Below are 18,349 nucleotides of genomic sequence, written 5' to 3' on the forward strand. Positions count from 1 at the left end.
GTTACTCAAAAAATTAGAAAAACATTCAAAATGATATAATATTAAACTAGAATGACTAGAAGTCTTGAAACAAGAATAAGGACTAAAAAGGCATTGACAAGAATGGAGAAGGCTTTATTCTTGCCTCCATATATACTATCTAACTAAGAGCTATGTGACAACATTCTATAGAGCCTCTAACACGTGTTCAATTTGCAAGATATATGTCTCATCTTGCAAGGCAAGTTTCCTATATGTGTGCCACATTGTTAACTTGTACCATAAGCTATCCACATATACAATACATGGCTAACTTATTGGCTAAGTTTCTAACCTATTAATCAACTATAAACATATATAAAGTCAAATATGCATCTATAAAATTTCTAAGAAGCTTTGCCACAAGATAATAGCAAATCTACCTATAGCTACCTTCTACCTAGCACTTCTTATTAACATAAAGATGTATGTCTATGACAATTAGTTAAATTTATCTATTTAATTAAATTTCAGATGTATAAAAATATCATTTTTAAAAATAAATTTCTAAATAAAGATTTTTTAAAAAAATTACATTCTATATTTTAGAAGAATTGATTATAAAAAATAAGGATAATTTTAAATCTTATGAAAATTAATAATAATGGCCAAAAAAAATCAAAAAATCAAAATTTCTTAAATATTTTTAAAATTCTCTTATAATAAAACAAATTAATAAGTAAAATAAATAAATATTCTTATTTTTAATTAAATATTTTTTAACAAATAATAGATATTATTGTTGATAGAAAAATTATTCTAATAATCATTTTAGAAAAATATTTTTACATTAATAAATTCTATTTTTAAAATATACTAAAATATATATATTTATCACTATAGCATTATATATATAATCATTGATGATTTAAAGAATTTTTTTAAAAAATAATATGAAATTTGAAAAATCCATGATGTATTAGAGAAGAGTCAAGAAATTCATGTCATACAATAGATACCAGTTTATTTATATTTAATTGTAAAACAAGAGTTCAAATACAAAAATGCATTTGGAATTTTTTTAACCATGCTTGGATATACTTCATGTATATATATATATATATATATATACATATACCAATGTATTTAGCCAATTGTATTGGCAGGAGGAATAAAAATAACACAAAATTTAAAGTTGTCTTTTAGTTGAAATAATGCTTTGAGTTGATAGAAGTAAGACAAAAGTAGTACATTAGTTTTTTCAAAATTGTCAGAAATCAAAAATCAAAAATCAAAAAAATATCAGAAATCTAATTATTTTTGTATAAAATCTTTTGATTTTCCCTACCACTACTTCTATTTGATGAAATCCAATATAATAGTAGTAATAATTATATCAATAATTCTATCAATATTTATTTATTTATGTATTGTTAGTTTATGATTCAATACCATGTGAGATAAAAACATGATATGAGCCCCAAGTACTACAAAGCAGGAAAAGGTACCAATACTCAACTAATCACAAATTTTCTCATTGCAGTGTTCTTGTGGAACACAACTAATGTTGTCAATTGTAAACAAACAACATGACCCCAAATTCTTTACATTGCAACTGTTTTCGGTCTCTGCCATTGAAGCATAGCAAACTGCAAAATTGATATAAACAAAATGCACTTGCACAAAGGTAGTGTTACATTTAATTTGTATTGGTTCAAACCCAAAGGGCTGCACTTCAAAGGTTGAGTTGACAAGAGGATTGATAAATTTGTGTTATCCTTCTAGTTCACATTTGATCACACAGCAGAGTTGATAGGAGATTAACAACTTTATGGCCACTGTGTCCATTCACCTTCAACATGTGGTCACCATGAAAATTTTATACCTCACCTCCACCTATGTCTATGTGTATCATATATGTCGCACTGCAGCAATCCCTCAAAGAAATTCTATTATATACAAAGAAATATAAACACACACACATATATTTATATATATATATATATATATATGTGTGTTCATTGTAATATGAGCTTTTAGACTAAAAATATATCATAAGTTTTTTTCATAAGATCCATCACAATTTTATTTTGTATATAATTATAATAAAAAGTTCTAAATATGTATGAAGAGTGGAATAAAAAGTTCTGAAGTCCATATCATTGACTTGTTTTTTATTTTTATTTTTTTTTAGGTAGAATGACGTATGTCACAAAATTCAAAAGTTTAAATGTTTGAATTTTTTACATGAAACAATAAAATTCAATATTAAAAGTACTAACCAGTATCTTGTTCTACTAAAACTTTTAAAAATGATTTGATATTTATTTGATTATCATTTGACTCTAAAATTGTCAGCTTTAAATACATAAACAATTGAAGTCATGCTGTTGTAACAAATTGCCGATTAGAAACTAATTATTTTAAGGGTTATTTTCTGAGGTGTCAACGCTCTTCAACAATTTTTCACAAAAGTGTATTAACATTGCTAATCCTGAGAGATGACAAATTATTGTTGCAGATTGAACGCATATAATTGTGGTCATTTCATTTCACTTCTTCACCCAGTTCAATCCAGCCAGCTCTCATACAACTGTAGCTGGCGCCATTGCTTCGTACAATTGAGTGGAATATAAAGCTGCTGCAACCATATCAACGAAATACTCCACTGAACGTCCAACATTCCTATTTAGTTGTGCAACTTAATTGAGAGTTTTTTTTTTTTTTTTTTTTTTTTTTTTCACAATTTTGTCTCATAAAATACATGTGTTGTTCATGTGCATATCTTCAGAGCCAAAAACTTCTCTAGACATGTGTAATTTATTCCATGTTTATTGCATTTACAAGCTCTTGATCTGCTTCATCATCGTGAACATGAGTACAAAATATAATCATTTCACAAGACAAATAATTCAGGGCTGAAAGGCTCACACTGCACATGATGCTACGCACACTTGAGTGTCATCTAGCATCTTCATGCGTGTTCATGGGAGCCCACTACATGCGGCAACTCATCATCAGTCTGTTGGATTCTGCTCAGATTTGCCGCTATAATAGTACTGGAAAATGCTTGAAAAATCCAAGGTGCTGTGCCCAGCTTTGCAAAGGGTCTTATACCTACACAGTGAATACCGTCAGATAAATAACTTTGTAGAATGACTCCAACTTAAATAATAAACAGGTGGGTTAATTGAAGTGCAACATGAACGACCGAAAGCAGACCGATAACAGCAGCCACTAGAAATTCCATAGAAAACCGCGAGTACCAATGAACTTACATTTCTAGTATCTGTCCACCTAAAGGGACTGCTGCTCCAGCTTCCTCAGCAGCTGCAATCGCCAATCCCAAGTCTTTTGTCTGTCACCCGCAAGTGCAACAAGTCTTATGCTGGGCCAACATCTATGCAGCAACAAAAACTGCTCTGGGACTCAGAAGCAGCGCATCCAGATGAAGGTATATACAAGGACCGCTGTTACTAAAACTGTAAAAGAAAAAATGATATATTCTTTTATCAGAAACAATGATTTCCCTGCAATGTGCGTGGGAATAGGAAGACTGATCTTACCAGCAACTGGGATGAGAAACCCCCTTTGTAATCACGGGAGGCAGGCACATTTGCCATGACACCTGGTACCGGATTATATGTGTCGCTGCAGGTCGAAAATATTCGAGTCAACGCCAGTTTCATCATATTCCAAGCTATTGACATTCTGCAGTTTATATATGATCATGCAAAGCCTACCTGCTCCAACAACGGGCAGACGAGGAGTTGAATATATTAGACAGTGTGTGGGCATCAATGCCAAGCTGCTGCCCAAGTGCCAGTGCTTCCGCAACCCCGGCCATGCTAATCGCCAAGGCTAAGTTGTTGCAAACCTTGGCAGCCTGCACGTGGAGAAGCACTCACTTCAAGATGAATACAAGCTATTGTGGGAGCAGAAAACAAGGTTGGATTCCGTTCTAAACTTCGACGCTTGCGTAGTATGTTCAATCAATTAGAAAGGGTGAAGAGTAAATTGATGAGGAAAATATTCGACAATGGTACTTACAGCACCATTGCCAGGGCCTCCACAATAAACTATTCGTGAGCCCATGGCACGGAGCAGAGGCTCAGCAACTTGAAAACCCTCTTGATGTCCTCCAATCTTCAAAATACAGAAAATCAAGAACACATTAATTAAGCATGCGAAACCGTATATGTACTACTTCAGGGAGAAGATCAGCAGAATACAGCTCGCATTAATCCTGATGTGTAGAATTTAAATTGTAGCCGGGTCAAATGAATACTCGACTACGATATTTGTTTACAGGTGCTATAGCTGAGGAGAAGGAATTCAGATAGAGAAGCAAAATATGGAAAGTTTACCATGAATGTAAGAGTTGCAGCTTGTGCGCCAACCACGCCACCTGAGACGGGTGCGTCTAGCAGAACTGGCACCTCCCCTACTACTACCTTCTCTGCATCAGCGAGAAACTACAACCACGCAGCCATGAGCATTCAGAATCAGACTGACATCCAGCCACAAAAACAATTACTAAAGCAACAAAGGAAGCGAACGAACGAACGAACAAATATTTTTTAACATGCTACTGACACTAGGGTTAACAGCTTTCTTCCATTACGTACTTGAGTTCGGCAGCAGTTTGCACTTCGCAACTTTTGTTGCAAGCAGGCGGGATTTGTGTGGATCGATGGTGGATGAGTCGATAAGTAACGACGGCCGCACTGAACCAACATTGCTCAGTATTCCATTTTTTCCTGTGTAAACCTCCTCCACCTATCACAACCAAATCACAAAGGAACATTGAGATTAGGTTAAGACCAAATATGCCCTACTTTGCCAGAGAACGCGAGTAAAAACTGATCGTTGGAACTAGGCTTCAATATCAAAGGGTTCTGTCCCAGCGATGGTCCTGTTAGACTGCTAACTCTTCAAAATTCTCAGAGAGGAATATCATTCTATCGCCTCATTGCATGTACACAATTTAATACTTTCACACTTCCGGACATTGATAAGAAAGAGCGATTGAAGCGTCTGCAAGCCTATAAAGAAGGTGAGGGATGTGCACATGCGGTGAAGAGGGCAACATTGTGATGACAACGTCGCTAGCATCTGCAACTTCTCGAGGATTGTGAGCTACGGTTGCCCCTCGTTCTGCAAATGTCTGCATCACTGCCTCATTTCTGTAGAAAATCACTGGTCCAATCTTTTAGCGAATGATATGATTATTGTCAAACAAGTCATGCTGTCATTAGTGTCAAAATGGTGTTACGAAATAAGAAATGGTGTTACGATAACCGATCTGAATAGGCGAAAAAAAAATTTAAAAAATTGACAGCGTAATGCAAAGGGCACATTTTGTAACTACAGATCCTAAATCCAAATTACTCCACAAGAAGAGCAGTCACTGGCTTGAACAAGTTCAGAGAAAACATACCTGTCGTAAACGGTAAGGCGATGCCCGGCCTTCAGCAGATTCGTAGCCATGTGACTCCCCATGTTACCGAGACCAATAAACCCCACATCCTGAAGCCCGATCAGGTTGCAATTACTAAGCCTCTTATCACAATCGATGTCTAGAAGAGTGAGAAATATAAACAACAACAGCAGAAATACTCATCGTCGATAATCAACTGAGATTCAACTGGATTGTCCGCATCGAACTCTTTAAATCTCTAAGGTTTCAGATTGTTACCTGAGGCTCCCCACTTCCGTTGCTAGCATCCGCTAACGACGAAAATCTCAAACCCATGGAGCGAAGAGCGCATACCATTCCGAGGGAATTAGTTTTCCGCGACAGCCGCATTACAACAGATATAGTGCTCATTGCCATAGACACCACACTCTCCTAAAAACTTGTGATACGCAGGGTCCGCAAATGTGTTTCCAGAAAGTAAGTTGGTGCTTCACAACCCCTAACCCAGTTCCCACGCCCAATCGCTACCAATCAATTCCGTTGTATCACAATTCTAACGTGTGTATCCTCCCCAACTCGACCATTCCAGACTTGAAGAAGACTTGGTTACAATCGAAGTGAGCAGCCTGTCAGAAGAAGCAGGGATTGAAAGTGAACAACTAGCATGGTATGGGTTCTAGTATCGCCGATTCCTTGCGGCACGAGCACAGGGCATTATCGTTACAAAACAATGGACTGAAAGGCAAAATTTGAAGGAGCAGACACCGGCGACAGGACGTTGGTGTGACTGTGGCCTGATGTGGCAGCTCTATCCTGCGAAGTGGACAAGGTCAAACATCTTTTGACTCCGTGGATTCCTGATGCTGCATATTTCCAAGTTCCTTTCGAAATACCCGGATCCATTTTACAATTCCTTTGGGTTATTATGTCCCCACTCTTAAACTCAGAGTGTGCATCGTAGCTTCCAGAATGGACATGTGTCCGATGCTTGTGAAGAAAGCAATTCCTCCTGCAAATTTCTTATGTATACACAAATATTTCATAGCATTTTCTACATCAAGAATCCTTAAATTCTCTCCAGCTAGGCATGACCCAACGATACTGCTATGTCTCTGGCTGCCGATTGTCCTGCTGCATGCTTTCTTGGCAATGATGAAAGCTCACAACGTGGTGGTCTTGCATGAAGTGTCACATTCAGTTGTTGCCATGTGCAATCCATCTCCATGCTGCAACTGCAACATGGCAGGCATATATCAAGCACAAAGTCTCCACTGCCCTATCGTCTTTATTACTAGACTCTCATGCACTAAAGCGATCTCTTACTCGAGGAAGTTGCAGAAGCGAACATCGATCTCTGTGTGGCTGTAGAATTGCTCCTTGCAGTTTACACTTGAGCCTGGATATTGAAGACTTGCTGAAGTGCACGGTGCGGTGAAGCGTCCTAGCAGGTAAGGAAGCCTAGTCTCATTTTAATTGTCGTACCCTTTCTTTGAGCAGTACTGGAGCTTGATCTTATCATTTAGCTGCTTCAGAGGGAGTTTCGTAATTTAATTCCCTACTCATGTCTAGGGCTCATTATTGTCTCCGCATCGTAAATATGGGTTGTGATGTGCTTGACTATCATCAGGATGGCAACCTTAGGAAACCAGGCTGAGTCCAATCGAATTGTGGAGCCAGTAACGAAAGATGTTCAGCGAACGGCTCAGGCGAGCATTACAGCGGCCAATCCAATGACGTATGGAACCTCTGCAGGCACGAAATTCGATGCTGATCAAAACTCTACTACCAACTACGCCACTCCCCAGGGCGAGAAAGTCCACATGGTAAGTTAATAATGTCCCAAATTGAACATTTGTACAGCATTTATTCTCCTCAAACCTCTGGCTGAGATTGCTCCATGATTTACTTTCAAAATCCTCGCGGTCGACAGGCATCGATGTACTAAACAACTGGAAATAATGTACATAAATACACATTTACATATACATAAACATGTGTCTCATAAACACATGAGCTTGCATCTGTTTTCGAGAAGCGGTAGTTATCCCTGCAGAGTGAAGTGCGGAAGTTGATTCTTCATTGGTTGTAATTGCAGGACATTCAGCTGGACCAAGGTGTGAAACTGGCCGCGCCGGGGAGTACCCAGAAAACGGGGGATGCTCCGACCGATCAAACCTCTACCAGTGTGGACGGGAATCCAAAGTTCCAAATGGAATCCTATAAACCCGGCTTGGTCGTAACGAAAGGACCATTGACAGCCGATGACATCCCTAACATTGAAAACATCGGCGGAGGAGCATACCAGAGCAAGGAGATTAACGGCGTTCCAATCACTCCGCAGATGGCAGCTGAAGTGCGAAGCGCAGAAGACAAGGCGGAACATGACACTGGCAGGGACTCGGCATCTGCCAGAGTGCAGAGTGCCGCGGCTTACAATGTGCGGGAAAATATTGTGCCTCCGGTGGGCGTTGCAGATCATACTGCTCGTGGGGTAATCGGTAGTGATTCATCTGGACTGCAATCGCGCATTCGTGCCGAGCATGGAACCCATACCTATGCCAGCCCCACATAATAAGAGCACGCCATGTGAAGGACCAGGCAAGAGTTTCATGTCGAGAACACGAGGCTTTTCTAAACGAAACTCGAATTTCAAGAGCATGATGATCCAATTCTATCAAAGAGATTGCAGCTGGGTTCAAAATTTTCAAGACTTACTGCTTCAGTTGGGTGGAAAGAATGAAGTGATAAGCACACCGCTGCACAGCCCCACTTGCCAAATCACTTTGTAAGCGGTGGCAGCAGCACTGTGAGAAACCGTTGGGTTATGTTTTCATGTACACAACACAAGAATTTAATATAAATAAGAACCTAATTCATGTGGAAGAGCCTCGTCCTTATGAACGAAAATTACACACTATGTGATCTGTTTAAATTTACCAAAGAGTTTGAATGGGTGTGGTTTAGTTTACCGAACAGGCTAAGTCTCGTGTCCACGTGAAGTCGCGTTCTCCGGAACAGTCTACTGCGTGAAGCTAAACGTCGGTCGCTATGCTTTTGCCCAGAATCGCCTTCTTGATACAAACGAACATGAACATTGACTTCTTCCTAGTTTGCTACTGTACACTTGCACAGCACGGAAATGAATGTTGCTAATTGGGGCACCTTCTCCAATGCACATCGGTGAGTTTGCCTTCATTAATGTTTCTTCGCTGGTCCAATTCTAGTTAAACCTCTTTCATGCTCAACAATGTCTTTCGAAGTTTCTTTTTTTCTCTCTCTCTCTCTCTCCAGATCATGGAACTCCGAGTTTCTCACTGACGTCATGACGAATCTTCGAATATTATTCTTGCCTCATGACTTCTTGGATAGAAGGCATGGACACCTAGGGAGAGAACATTCTTACTTATTTAGTTCTTAAAGCTCTCGTCAATTTGTGTGGACTGGTGATGGAGGCATAGAAAAAATTGTCGGTAATGAAGTTGAGGTTGCAGTGTAGCGTGGATTCGAGGCGGCTTGGTGGGAGTGTGGCTGTGGCTATGGCGGCAGTTATAAGGAACATAGTTTATTAGCGGGAGAAGAGGAACAGAAAAAGAGTGCTTTGGATGCTGTCAGTGGGAAACATATGTTGTTCGGACTGGCAGTGGGACGACTGAGGGTTGAAAAGTAGGATGTATGAGGGCCATAGTTGTGGCTATGGCGGTCTTGGAGGGGATGCATTAAAGTAGCGTGAAGTTTAACTAGTTTTGTTGCTGGGTTTGGGTTTTTGGGGCAAGTTTTCCGGAGGTATAAGAATGGACAAGGGAGCGGGGGCATGTCAAGTGGTTACTCGAGATTTGAGAAGACCGCCTCTGCTTTCTAGCGTAACTCGTAATGTCACTCGCCGCTCCAGCAACGCTTTCTATCCAGATTTTGCTTACCGAGTAGATGTGAAGAGGAAATGTTTGCAGGTGTTGTCTGTCGTCGGTCCGACGAAGTTTGTGCAGGGTGAACAGGTTGAGGGATCTTCATGTTTCAATAAACTGAGAGCGGAGGGGGAAGCCAAATGCATAGAAGAATACAGCATGAAGCTCGGATACAGATACCCCAACACAAACCCTTCCACGTTTTACTTCCCCGCTGTTTTTGAGTGTGTGCGGAAGGAGGAGGCGACGCTGGGTGAGGATGAGAGGATAGATATGAAGCCAGAAGTGAAGTGGGTGAACCCTTTTCCGTTCGATACCGGAGCGGAGGCTCTTGTCATGTCGCTCGCAAGGCATGCGAGTGAGTGGATCGCTTATTTCCAGAGAAATATCTCCAAATTGCATATGAGTTTCTCGGACCATACCAAACTCTCGCTAGTGTTGCAACTGGACGTGATCACCTGTGAGTCGTGGACTACACGCGTGCCAAAAATGCCTCACGATGTCAGATTTGGGTATGATTCCATGAAGGATCAGGAAGCGTCGAAGAGACAGAAGGGTTTCAGATTTCGTAAGGATCGGTTAAAATGGATTGCGGAATTCAATCCTCCAGGCAAAAGAAACAACAAAATATCTCTGGGTGAGTATGATAGTCTGGATGAAGCAGCGCGGGCGGCTGATGCTGGCAAGTTCTATTACGGCTCCAAGAAACCGTCATATAATTTCGGCGATAGCCCCTTGCTTCTGCAACAAGGACCGTCGCCACTTGCGAATGACAAGGACGCGATTCGCAAGTGGGCCAGGGATTTTGCAAAACTGACCACGAATGTGTCATCTCCATCCACATCTATGAGTATTGGCGGCGGTCTTCCTGCTCCATATGAAACCTCGGGGTATGATATTTCCATTCCCATGCCTTTTAATTCCACGGTGCAGCAGCAGCATGTTCTTTCTTCCACACCTATGTGCAATCTCCTCGAGGCCTTTCCCAGGATTGGTGTAGTTGAAGGTGATCTGCAGATGCAAGACTACGATTCCTGCTCTGATTTGTCTCTTCCCGATGTTAGTCAGCACATGACAAGTAGAGACACGTTTAATCTCGTGGATCAGGAATGCACTGGGATGATTGTCAGTCAGGGTACCGAACAGGTTGCTTGTCCGGAAGAAGTCCTGTTTTCAAACTTCCCTCTTCCGGATGTTGAAATTTGGAGTTCGCCCCCTCTTCTGCAAAGCCCTCTGCTTCGGACATCGTCGGATGGCAATTGGGTTTCGGACGACCTATTTCAATATTTATCCTCTCCCGCTAACCCATCATTCAACTCATTCGGTAGACTCGGGTTTGACGTGTGAATATAGATACTCATACAATGAAATGTAATTTTTTCCGGCAGCGCTTCCTCAGCACGCCGTGAATCTGTTGAGTGCCATCTTGTGATAGATGGCGTCTAGAAGGTTATACTTGAGTTATGTACATAATAGGGCGAGACTTGGTGTACCACTTCAGTGCCCCTCCTAAGTCACACCCCCTCTGAAAACGCCAACTGCATCTACATCAAGCAGTAAGGGAGAGACTAAGCCAGGACCCATCAATCGTGCATGTGCCTCTAGTATCATCGAAAGTGTATTAAGCTTTGTTGATCCACTTAAGAACAGATATATGCTTCTCTTCTGCGAAGTTTGATACTTTGTACAATGAAAGATGTTCAATGTAAATTTCTGATGAAGAAAAGATAGTGAGAAGAAAAGGAACTAGAGAGTTGCATGTTTTGGTACACGACAAGCAGTGGAGAACAGGTTTGATTGCCAGCGGCACTAGTCAAACCTCCTCCACCTGGTCCTCGGCTTGGAGCTAGACGTTCATGCGAAATTGATAAGGCTCCTTCACCAGTTAATCTTGGCATCGAGAATATAAGTCATGATCCCACCCACACTTAACAATAGCGAAAGAGACGGAATGCTACGATACCCTTGAAGGACCATCAAGTTGACGACGTCAAACCGAGTGGTGCTCATCATAAAAAACTAAATATATGAATATTAAAAGCTTTTTATTGTACTTTTGCTTCAAAACAATGATAAACATTCGCATCACGCACTGTTCACATCAGTTAAGTACACTGTAGGTCCGACAACCCCAAAATGAGTTCAATAAAAAATAAAGTAAAAAGTACAAGCACATTCTCCGGACTACAAGAAAGAATCCCATTTCACTACTGTAAAGATACGTGACACAGTGTGCTGATGGTATTTTTCATTTCTTTCAATTTTCTTTTCAGAAGGAAAAATAAAAACACAACACAACACAAACTAAACTAAAATAACATTGGGGGTATGGCACACCCAATATTTAATGCGATGTCGAATACTGGAACTTTCTGAATATAGTGGTAGGGCAAGGGCTAATAAAGATTTCTGTCGCAGTCAGTCATTGAATAATGCCGAAACGGCAGTTCAGGCAATCGGGTATTCGGGAAACGTCGATGAGAAACGTGAGACGCTCGCTCATCCAACCGCAGGAGAGAAAGCCGTGTTTCGATTTCAGGGAGCACACCACTGCGCTTCTGGTGGCAGGAGAAGAGTTGGGATATGGGGTTTAGGGTTTAAGGGAGGTTGCTGTGCAGGTGCAGGGTCGGAAGTCGGAGCCATGTTTACCACCGCTGTGTTGTGGGCGAGGAGGTCATCAGGCCTACGCCCCGGGAAGCTGAACAATTTGGGCGAGCATGTGGAGAGTGCCTCCCAGACGCTTTACAAAATCCTCGAGAACCACGGGCCGATCACCGTAACCGATTGCTGGAATCATGCCGCTCAGGTAACGATCCCTGCCATTGATTTCTATCTTGGAAGAAGTTCCATTTTTTTCTGCCACATCGGGAGAGGTGTTATGAGTAATATTGGGGTTTTGGTATTGTGTTGCAGATGGAGGGTAATGCTCTGAAGAGCAAGCAGCACATGAAGATGATGCTACGGTGGATGAGGGAGAGGAAGACGGTGCAAATCATTTGCCAACATGCTCGAGACAAAAAGAAGTCCACCCCTGCCGAGAGGAAATTTTTGTTCTTTTTAACGCCACCCAAAGTGGTGGATCTAGGGCAAACCGTCAGTGGCCAACACGATTCTACGGCTCCACTGGCGTAGCTTCCCCGTGATCATTGTCAGATTCTTATCATTCTGAATCCTGAGAATTTATTTTTGTTTTTATTTCTTTTTGATTACCCGAAATTTTCGAACACGAGATGGAGAGGTGCTTGAAGGCTTGGATGTTATCCAGGGATTTTTAATTCTGGAACAGAGCAGGTGCCATTGAGGTTGCCAATAGAAGGATTATCCTCAATAAGAGCGTAATGTCCAATTTCGGGCTCTTCTTTGCTAGTAGCATGGTATCTTTGGGGTAGAATTTCGGTTATGAAGGGCAGTGAACCCGTTCTGTTTCTCTACTTGGCTAATTCTTGCGCAAGTGTTATGATTGAATTTCTATTGCTTATCTTTTTGAAACTTTAAGGGGAAAAAAAATTAAGCAACCAGTGTGGGATTTATTGATTATGAACCTTCTTTTTTTTAGTTTTCAATGGTACGGTACCTACTCGACGGTCTGGGACGTCTTGTTCTCGACTTAAGAAGATTATGCGATAATTCCAATTTCTGTTCTCGTGTTAGTAATGTCAATGTAAACTACATAGCTGCTTTGTGTTACGCTGCTGCTGCTTATCAACGGAGGTGAGTGTTTGCCCAAGGCTGAGTCTGAGCTCCCTCTTTGTCCATTGAAACGATTGCAAGTGGCGTTTCCAGCGCTCATGTACATTTCAGAGTGTGCTTCACATGTGTGTTGGTTAAAGAAAATGCTCTTCTTTTTCTTTTTTCTTTAATTTTGACAGGATTTGCAAAAACGTTCTTCTCATTGTAAACAAAATAGCCATGTGCCAGTTGTTTTCCGGAGGTATTATGGACAATCGGAATTTTTCGAGACGATTGGTAGCATACTCTCCCTAGATTTGTTGCTGCAATGCCCCGCGAAAGAGTAACTGAACAAATTCCATTTTTGAAGTTCTAATGGAAGTCTTTTATGGATTTACCAGTTGAACTTCTAAAAACATTTATATCTCGCTTTGCCAAGAGGGTCAAAATTGAGGGATTAAACAAAAGCTGAACCTCATATCAAGAGCCTCTCTGATATGTTGTGGACTGGTAACACCTAAAATCTTTTTTTGGTAGCTGATGGATGTAAACCATTATGGAAATTTCAACGTCTAATAATCAGGGTCAGAGCTAACTCAAGTGAACCTTGCTTCAGTGTTTCGATTCGTCCACGATGGTTTGGTCCAGTTTCTTGTCTCTTCTTGCAAACATGATCTAATTTATTTATTTAATATAAATGAAATTGTTACCCAAAAGAATGACAAAGGTGTTCAAGTCTGACAACAACATTTCTTAAGTGGCAGTTACTTCAAAAGGACATCATTAACTAAAATCAAATGAAACCTGTCGGTTAAAAAACTTCATCATGTCCCCAGAACTGAAATGATTGATCGGATCGACAAGCACTCATTATGCAATCGTACAATCATGTCACTCCAATGGGTATGTAAGTCTGCAGAACCAAAAACCATGAGAAACCTTTCGCAAGTCTAACCAAGTGAAAACGGGAAAACAATCGATACATTTGATGAATGTTATGATCTAACATGTTACTTTCAGCAACGTGCATTAAACAGGAGCCTATCCCTAAAACTAGCTCTTTCACAACAACGTGCTCAAAACCTTGTATCCATATCTCTATTGATTTGCTTCCTTGAGACTAAACAAATGCCCTCAACGAGCTCAAGTTCTCTAAAATGACAGTCTCATTCCAGCGACTTCAGGTCAGAAGCAGAAGGATGAGGAGATTTCCTGTACAGAGCAAAGTACACACTTCTTATCCTATAAGTTAATACAGTTGTCATTAGCGCCCCAGAAGCGCTCACTGCTGCCATGACATAGAAAGTCAGTCGGAAACAATGAGCGCCATTACAAACTTCCTTTCCGAAGAGTTGGCTTCCTCCCGAGTCTTTGGCAGCTTCTATGTCGTACAAGTACCCAGCAATCAGCCCAGAAAATAAAAACGAACCAAGGGGACTAGCAATTGTCAGAAAATTGTAAATCATGCCGAAGTGCTTGAGACCAAAAAGCTCAGATGCTGTGGGCACCATAATGGAGAAATGAATGCCGTAGCACAATCCCAGCAGCACAGAGCCAACGTAAAGCGTGCCAGGTAATGCAGACGCAAACATTAGGTGCACGAATACGAGGGTGATCTGAGCTAAAGCCAACCACAAGGTCCTAGGAACTGCATCTTTCCTGCATACCCACAACCAATAACCCATTTGATCAATTCTGGAGCAGGAATCGAGAATATTGTGAAGCAAGGATTAGCAAACCGTTGCTGCTTGGATGGATTAGAAAGATGCGCATGTCGAAAAGGCATATACCTTACGTGGTGCTCTGACAAAGAGCCTCCTCCAAGACGTCCGAGAAAATTTGCAATACTGATCAAAGAGACAAAAATGTTCACGTTGTGGTACCCTTGTGCCTCAGCAATCTGCCCTAGATTGTTGATTGCGGTTACTCCGGTCCCAACTCCACAGAAAAATGTAAAAAAGAGGATCCAGAAATCTGCCTTTACTAGTGCTTGTCTAAGATTAAAGTCTTCTCCCCGCCTAGGTTTTCTTTTAGGTCTCTTCACTGCACCTTCTCCGACAACAAGAAGAGTCTCTGCATCCTCCTCTTGCGATAATTTTGCCACAATGTCTTCGTGAAGTGTCACTTTTTTTCCTTTTTCTTCGTGGTGCAGGGCGCTAGGATTTGATTGTCTAGGACTCATAATTCCTTCAACGGGTCTCCCATAAGCACCATCTTCGTCTGCACCTCTGATTATCAAAGCTGAGTGTGAGCTTGAAATATTCGTCTCATTAGTCTCCTTCAAAAGAGGCTTCTGGATACCTTGGGGTGTGTCCTCTCCAATTGGACTGATTCCACAGCACTCCGCGGAAAGAGTCTTGATGGGGATAGCAAGAGGAGCGATTAAGAACATCACCATGATAGCTGCGAAAATTACAGCAGTGAATCTATTGGTTTTCACAAACTCTTCGGTGAGGTTGACGGCAAGAAGATAACCCGCCAGTGCGACACAGACAGCAGTTACGTAGTGAAAATAGTGGCTTTCCTCCGGATCTCTAACATTCCCAGCAGCAGGTACGGGCCGAACAAATGCCATAGATCCAAGACACACTACCGTGGGAACCAGTGTGAGGAAGAGTAGGAGCATGTTGGTATCGTCTGTTAAGAGAGATGTGTAGATTTGCGCAAAGATGGCCGCACTGAGGGCCACGAGACCTTTGAGGATGCCAACCACGGTGCCACGGGAATGCGGAAAATTGCGCATGCATGTGACTAGGACCGCTGTGTTGAACCATGTCGTCGAATTGCTGCCAATGCACTGAATAACACACATCTGCATTTAGGAGAACGACAGTCATATGAGTGAAAATTCACTAAATTCTAAAGCTGGTCACAGCAAGAATTGGTCCACGAACAAAAGAAATTTACTGAGAAAATTTCAATGGATTACAGAGCCTGTGTAGAGTGAGGAAGATATCGATACCACATTGGCAATTAAAATACAATTTACTTATAACTGATTTGCAGGTGAGGGATTTCCATTAACAAGTAAAGTAGATTCCCTGTGAACGATCATGAAAACTGGTGTTGGAACGATCGGGTTGCGATCCATGACTTTTCGTACGAAAGCTGTGTTAGAGTAATGAAATTGCAGAGAACTAAAAAAGAAACGTAAAATGATTCGTCGTAGATCCAACCAATTACCGTGCATTCTCAACCGAGCCCCGCGGTTGTATTGTGAGGGAGCAAAAAACGTCTTAGTAGACAGGTTCACAAATGAAAACTGAAAATTGTGAAACCCTGCTCACCGTGAGTCTAAGAATTAACAAGCATCTAGACGTTGGAACGTCAGAGGAACAGGAGAAGCTCAACAGAACGAGGACTTTTTGGGTTTTACTAACCTGCCAGTATGGTAATGGCGGAATCTGCTCGCTCACGACAAGCCACATAGTGCCATAACCAAAGAATCCAGAGAGAGCTCCGATGAACAAGAGGGTCCATGCAGGAACCTTGTTGCAGAGGAGGCCAGCGAGGAGACCCACGTTTTCACCGATGTCTTTGGCCACACCCAAGTTGTTCAGCTGTAGCTGGTTGTAGTTAAGCACGGACTTAAGAGTTGGAGAGTAAAATGAGAACATGTAAGCGTTTCCAGCCGAAGCTTGCACCCACATACCTGCAACTAAACCTACCCATTTGGTCGCCACCAATGCCGTACTTTCCCTCACCATCTTGAAAATATAAAAATGTTCCCCCAGCAGCAACACCACTTCCTCTTCGCCTCTTCAAAATACCAGACCTAAACACTACGTACGATACTCGGGGTTCAACAATCAAGAAGCAAATTGCTTTCTCAACAAAGTTGTCATTCCCTGGGTCAAAACTTTCAGCACCCAACAACAAACCACGAAGGCAACCTAGTCAGCAAACCTACGCTAACAAATTAATTCCGAAACCCCACGAAAACGCTTCCCACACCTGCAGCAGCTCCAAACTTCCTTAAATCGCTCTCAGAACTTCCAGGAACCCATCCTCCCCAGAATCCATGCCATGAGGATATAACCTCGACGCCAAAAAACACAATTCAGCAGGTTCCATCCAGTTGCAGCCTCCCCAGAGGTTGATGACGACGGACAGCGCTCACAGTCGCCTAGCACCGATTCCTCGACCCCCCCTTTCCGACAAAGAAACAACGTGGACTGTGACCCAGCGGAGAGCAGCACCAGCAGCAGCAGCAATGGAAATCGACGGTGAGAGTCTCACTCATGAACGCCATGAAGGATCGACCCAACTCCGGGACCCCATTCGGCCAGCCAGTCAGCCGCCCTTCCCACACTACAAGTCTTACAGTTCGTCTTTGTCGTTTCTTCTTCTCCACTAGACCCGGCTTCGCCATCGCCGTTTCGTCGCCATCGCTTCTTCTTCGAGGATAACGCAGTCCGCGCTCCGTTGCGCCCCACCTCCACAGCCACCCTACCCACCGTGCCCTGCAAGCAGGCTTCGCTAATCGGTCCAAGTGCATAGCCCCTACCTCTTCAATTTGTTGTAGTTGTTGTTGCTTGTGATCATGTAAAATCCTTGATTCTGAAAGTGCACATGGGTTATGTCCGAATGTTCGAATTTGGGGATTAAAAAAAATGTGGGTTTTTTACAAAAAAGATTGTCAGATTTTGGGGGTTTCAAGATATAGTTCGTTTTTGAAACCCTTGTCGTTTTTAATGAAAAATGTTTGATTTTTTTGTTATTTCGACATGGGTATAAAAAATCATAACTACCAAAGAGTCGTCATTTTGTTTCTTCGAAATTAAAACTATGTAATAAGAGTCAGAACTCTACCACATTCGTCCTAACTATGATATCCCAAAAAGAGTCATCAATGTTTAAACTTTATTTAGAAAGAGCCAGAATCATTGGTTGTCAGCCGGCCTGAACGGAAACAGGGAAATAATACATCTATACATAATAATAATAATAATAATAACAGACTCTCGAGGTAAACTAAAAAATAGTGGATCAAGGAAGTCTTCTTTAAACTGAATGAGGTACAAGATTGAATATTTTTTGAAGGGTTCTCTTGCACTATGACCCAAAAGTAGATGAGAATAGAGGGAAGAATAAATCACTAAGAAACTCCTTTGCATGTTGGCCCACTATACCAAGACTGCTAACACTCTGCCCCACCCCATTCTGTCTATTAAGTATGAGAGTTCGCAGTAAATTGAAGCGGGCCCTATCCTACCGGATTAGATTTAGGTTTAGTTCCACTTTGAGCCCACAAACTGACTCCTCATGAGCTTGTCACAGGTCAATGGTCGATTGGATAAGGGTGCAGTGCTGACATGAAGACACTTACCTGCCCCACTTTGTGGATAAAAACCCCAAGCCTGATCTGAATAGGGTTGTCTAGGCACGAAAAACTCCAAAC

General features: G+C 41.7%; 5 protein-coding genes across 5 annotated transcripts; 3 read left to right on the forward strand and 2 right to left on the reverse strand.

The window, feature by feature from the left end:
- Positions 1–2,759: 2,759 nt before the first annotated feature.
- On the reverse strand, positions 2,760–6,160 carry LOC112279665 (putative 3-hydroxyisobutyrate dehydrogenase, mitochondrial). The gene is made up of 10 exons (XM_024514307.3): positions 5,657–6,160; positions 5,399–5,487; positions 5,030–5,144; positions 4,587–4,737; positions 4,326–4,417; positions 4,009–4,104; positions 3,702–3,844; positions 3,525–3,609; positions 3,237–3,316; positions 2,760–3,075 (listed from the first exon to the last, which is right to left on the reverse strand). Exons 1-10 carry the CDS (start codon positions 5,792–5,794, stop codon positions 2,976–2,978), a joined length of 1,089 nt encoding a protein of 362 aa, XP_024370075.1. The 5' UTR covers positions 5,795–6,160; the 3' UTR covers positions 2,760–2,975.
- Positions 6,161–6,670: 510 nt separating this feature from the next.
- On the forward strand, positions 6,671–8,260 carry LOC112279667 (uncharacterized). Its single transcript, XM_024514310.3, has 3 exons — positions 6,671–6,825; positions 7,005–7,200; positions 7,473–8,260. The coding sequence occupies exons 2-3, from the start codon at positions 7,006–7,008 to the stop codon at positions 7,947–7,949; spliced, it is 672 nt and encodes a 223-aa protein (XP_024370078.1). The 5' UTR covers positions 6,671–6,825; position 7,005; the 3' UTR covers positions 7,950–8,260.
- A 154-nt stretch (positions 8,261–8,414) lies between these two features.
- On the forward strand, positions 8,415–10,951 carry LOC112279664 (uncharacterized). The gene is made up of 2 exons (XM_024514306.2): positions 8,415–8,557; positions 9,151–10,951. The coding sequence occupies exon 2, from the start codon at positions 9,169–9,171 to the stop codon at positions 10,624–10,626; it is 1,458 nt and encodes a 485-aa protein (XP_024370074.1). The 5' UTR covers positions 8,415–8,557; positions 9,151–9,168; the 3' UTR covers positions 10,627–10,951.
- Positions 10,952–11,457: 506 nt separating this feature from the next.
- Positions 11,458–12,710, forward strand: LOC112279666 (uncharacterized). The gene is made up of 2 exons (XM_024514309.3): positions 11,458–12,085; positions 12,193–12,710. Exons 1-2 carry the CDS (start codon positions 11,627–11,629, stop codon positions 12,409–12,411), a joined length of 678 nt encoding a protein of 225 aa, XP_024370077.1. The 5' UTR covers positions 11,458–11,626; the 3' UTR covers positions 12,412–12,710.
- Positions 12,711–13,907: 1,197 nt separating this feature from the next.
- LOC112279662 (protein NUCLEAR FUSION DEFECTIVE 4) lies at positions 13,908–17,432 on the reverse strand. The gene is made up of 3 exons (XM_073532709.2): positions 16,329–17,432; positions 14,739–15,760; positions 13,908–14,607 (listed from the first exon to the last, which is right to left on the reverse strand). Exons 1-3 carry the CDS (start codon positions 16,653–16,655, stop codon positions 14,115–14,117), a joined length of 1,842 nt encoding a protein of 613 aa, XP_073388810.1. The 5' UTR covers positions 16,656–17,432; the 3' UTR covers positions 13,908–14,114.
- Between the last annotated feature and the right edge of the window lie 917 nt (positions 17,433–18,349).

Source organism: Physcomitrium patens, chromosome 3 (assembly GCF_059467195.1).
Source record: "Physcomitrium patens ecotype Gransden chromosome 3, ASM5946719v1, whole genome shotgun sequence".
Taxonomy (NCBI): Eukaryota; Viridiplantae; Streptophyta; class Bryopsida; order Funariales; family Funariaceae; genus Physcomitrium; species Physcomitrium patens.

Bases quoted from the DNA above. Each gene is read 5' to 3' on its own strand.
- LOC112279665 (XM_024514307.3), bottom strand. From the start codon at position 5,794: ATGGCAATGAGCACTATATCTGTTGTAATGCGGCTGTCGCGGAAAACT. The intron at 3,845-4,008 runs GTAAGTACCATT...CTCCACGTGCAG, and splicing joins GAGGCCCTGGCAATGGTGCT to GCTGCCAAGGTTTGCAACAA. The intron at 3,317-3,524 runs GTAAGATCAGTC...TGCGGGTGACAG, and splicing joins GTTTCTCATCCCAGTTGCTG to ACAAAAGACTTGGGATTGGC.
- LOC112279667 (XM_024514310.3), top strand. From the start codon at position 7,006: ATGGCAACCTTAGGAAACCAGGCTGAGTCCAATCGAATTGTGGAGCCA. The intron at 7,201-7,472 runs GTAAGTTAATAA...TTGTAATTGCAG, and splicing joins AGGGCGAGAAAGTCCACATG to GACATTCAGCTGGACCAAGG.
- LOC112279664 (XM_024514306.2), top strand. From the start codon at position 9,169: ATGGACAAGGGAGCGGGGGCATGTCAAGTGGTTACTCGAGATTTGAGA.
- LOC112279666 (XM_024514309.3), top strand. From the start codon at position 11,627: ATGCGATGTCGAATACTGGAACTTTCTGAATATAGTGGTAGGGCAAGG. The intron at 12,086-12,192 runs GTAACGATCCCT...ATTGTGTTGCAG, and splicing joins GCTGGAATCATGCCGCTCAG to ATGGAGGGTAATGCTCTGAA.
- LOC112279662 (XM_073532709.2), bottom strand. From the start codon at position 16,655: ATGGTGAGGGAAAGTACGGCATTGGTGGCGACCAAATGGGTAGGTTTA. The intron at 15,761-16,328 runs GTTAGTAAAACC...TCCTAAATGCAG, and splicing joins CGCCATTACCATACTGGCAG to ATGTGTGTTATTCAGTGCAT. The intron at 14,608-14,738 runs GTATATGCCTTT...GTGGGTATGCAG, and splicing joins TTGTCAGAGCACCACGTAAG to GAAAGATGCAGTTCCTAGGA.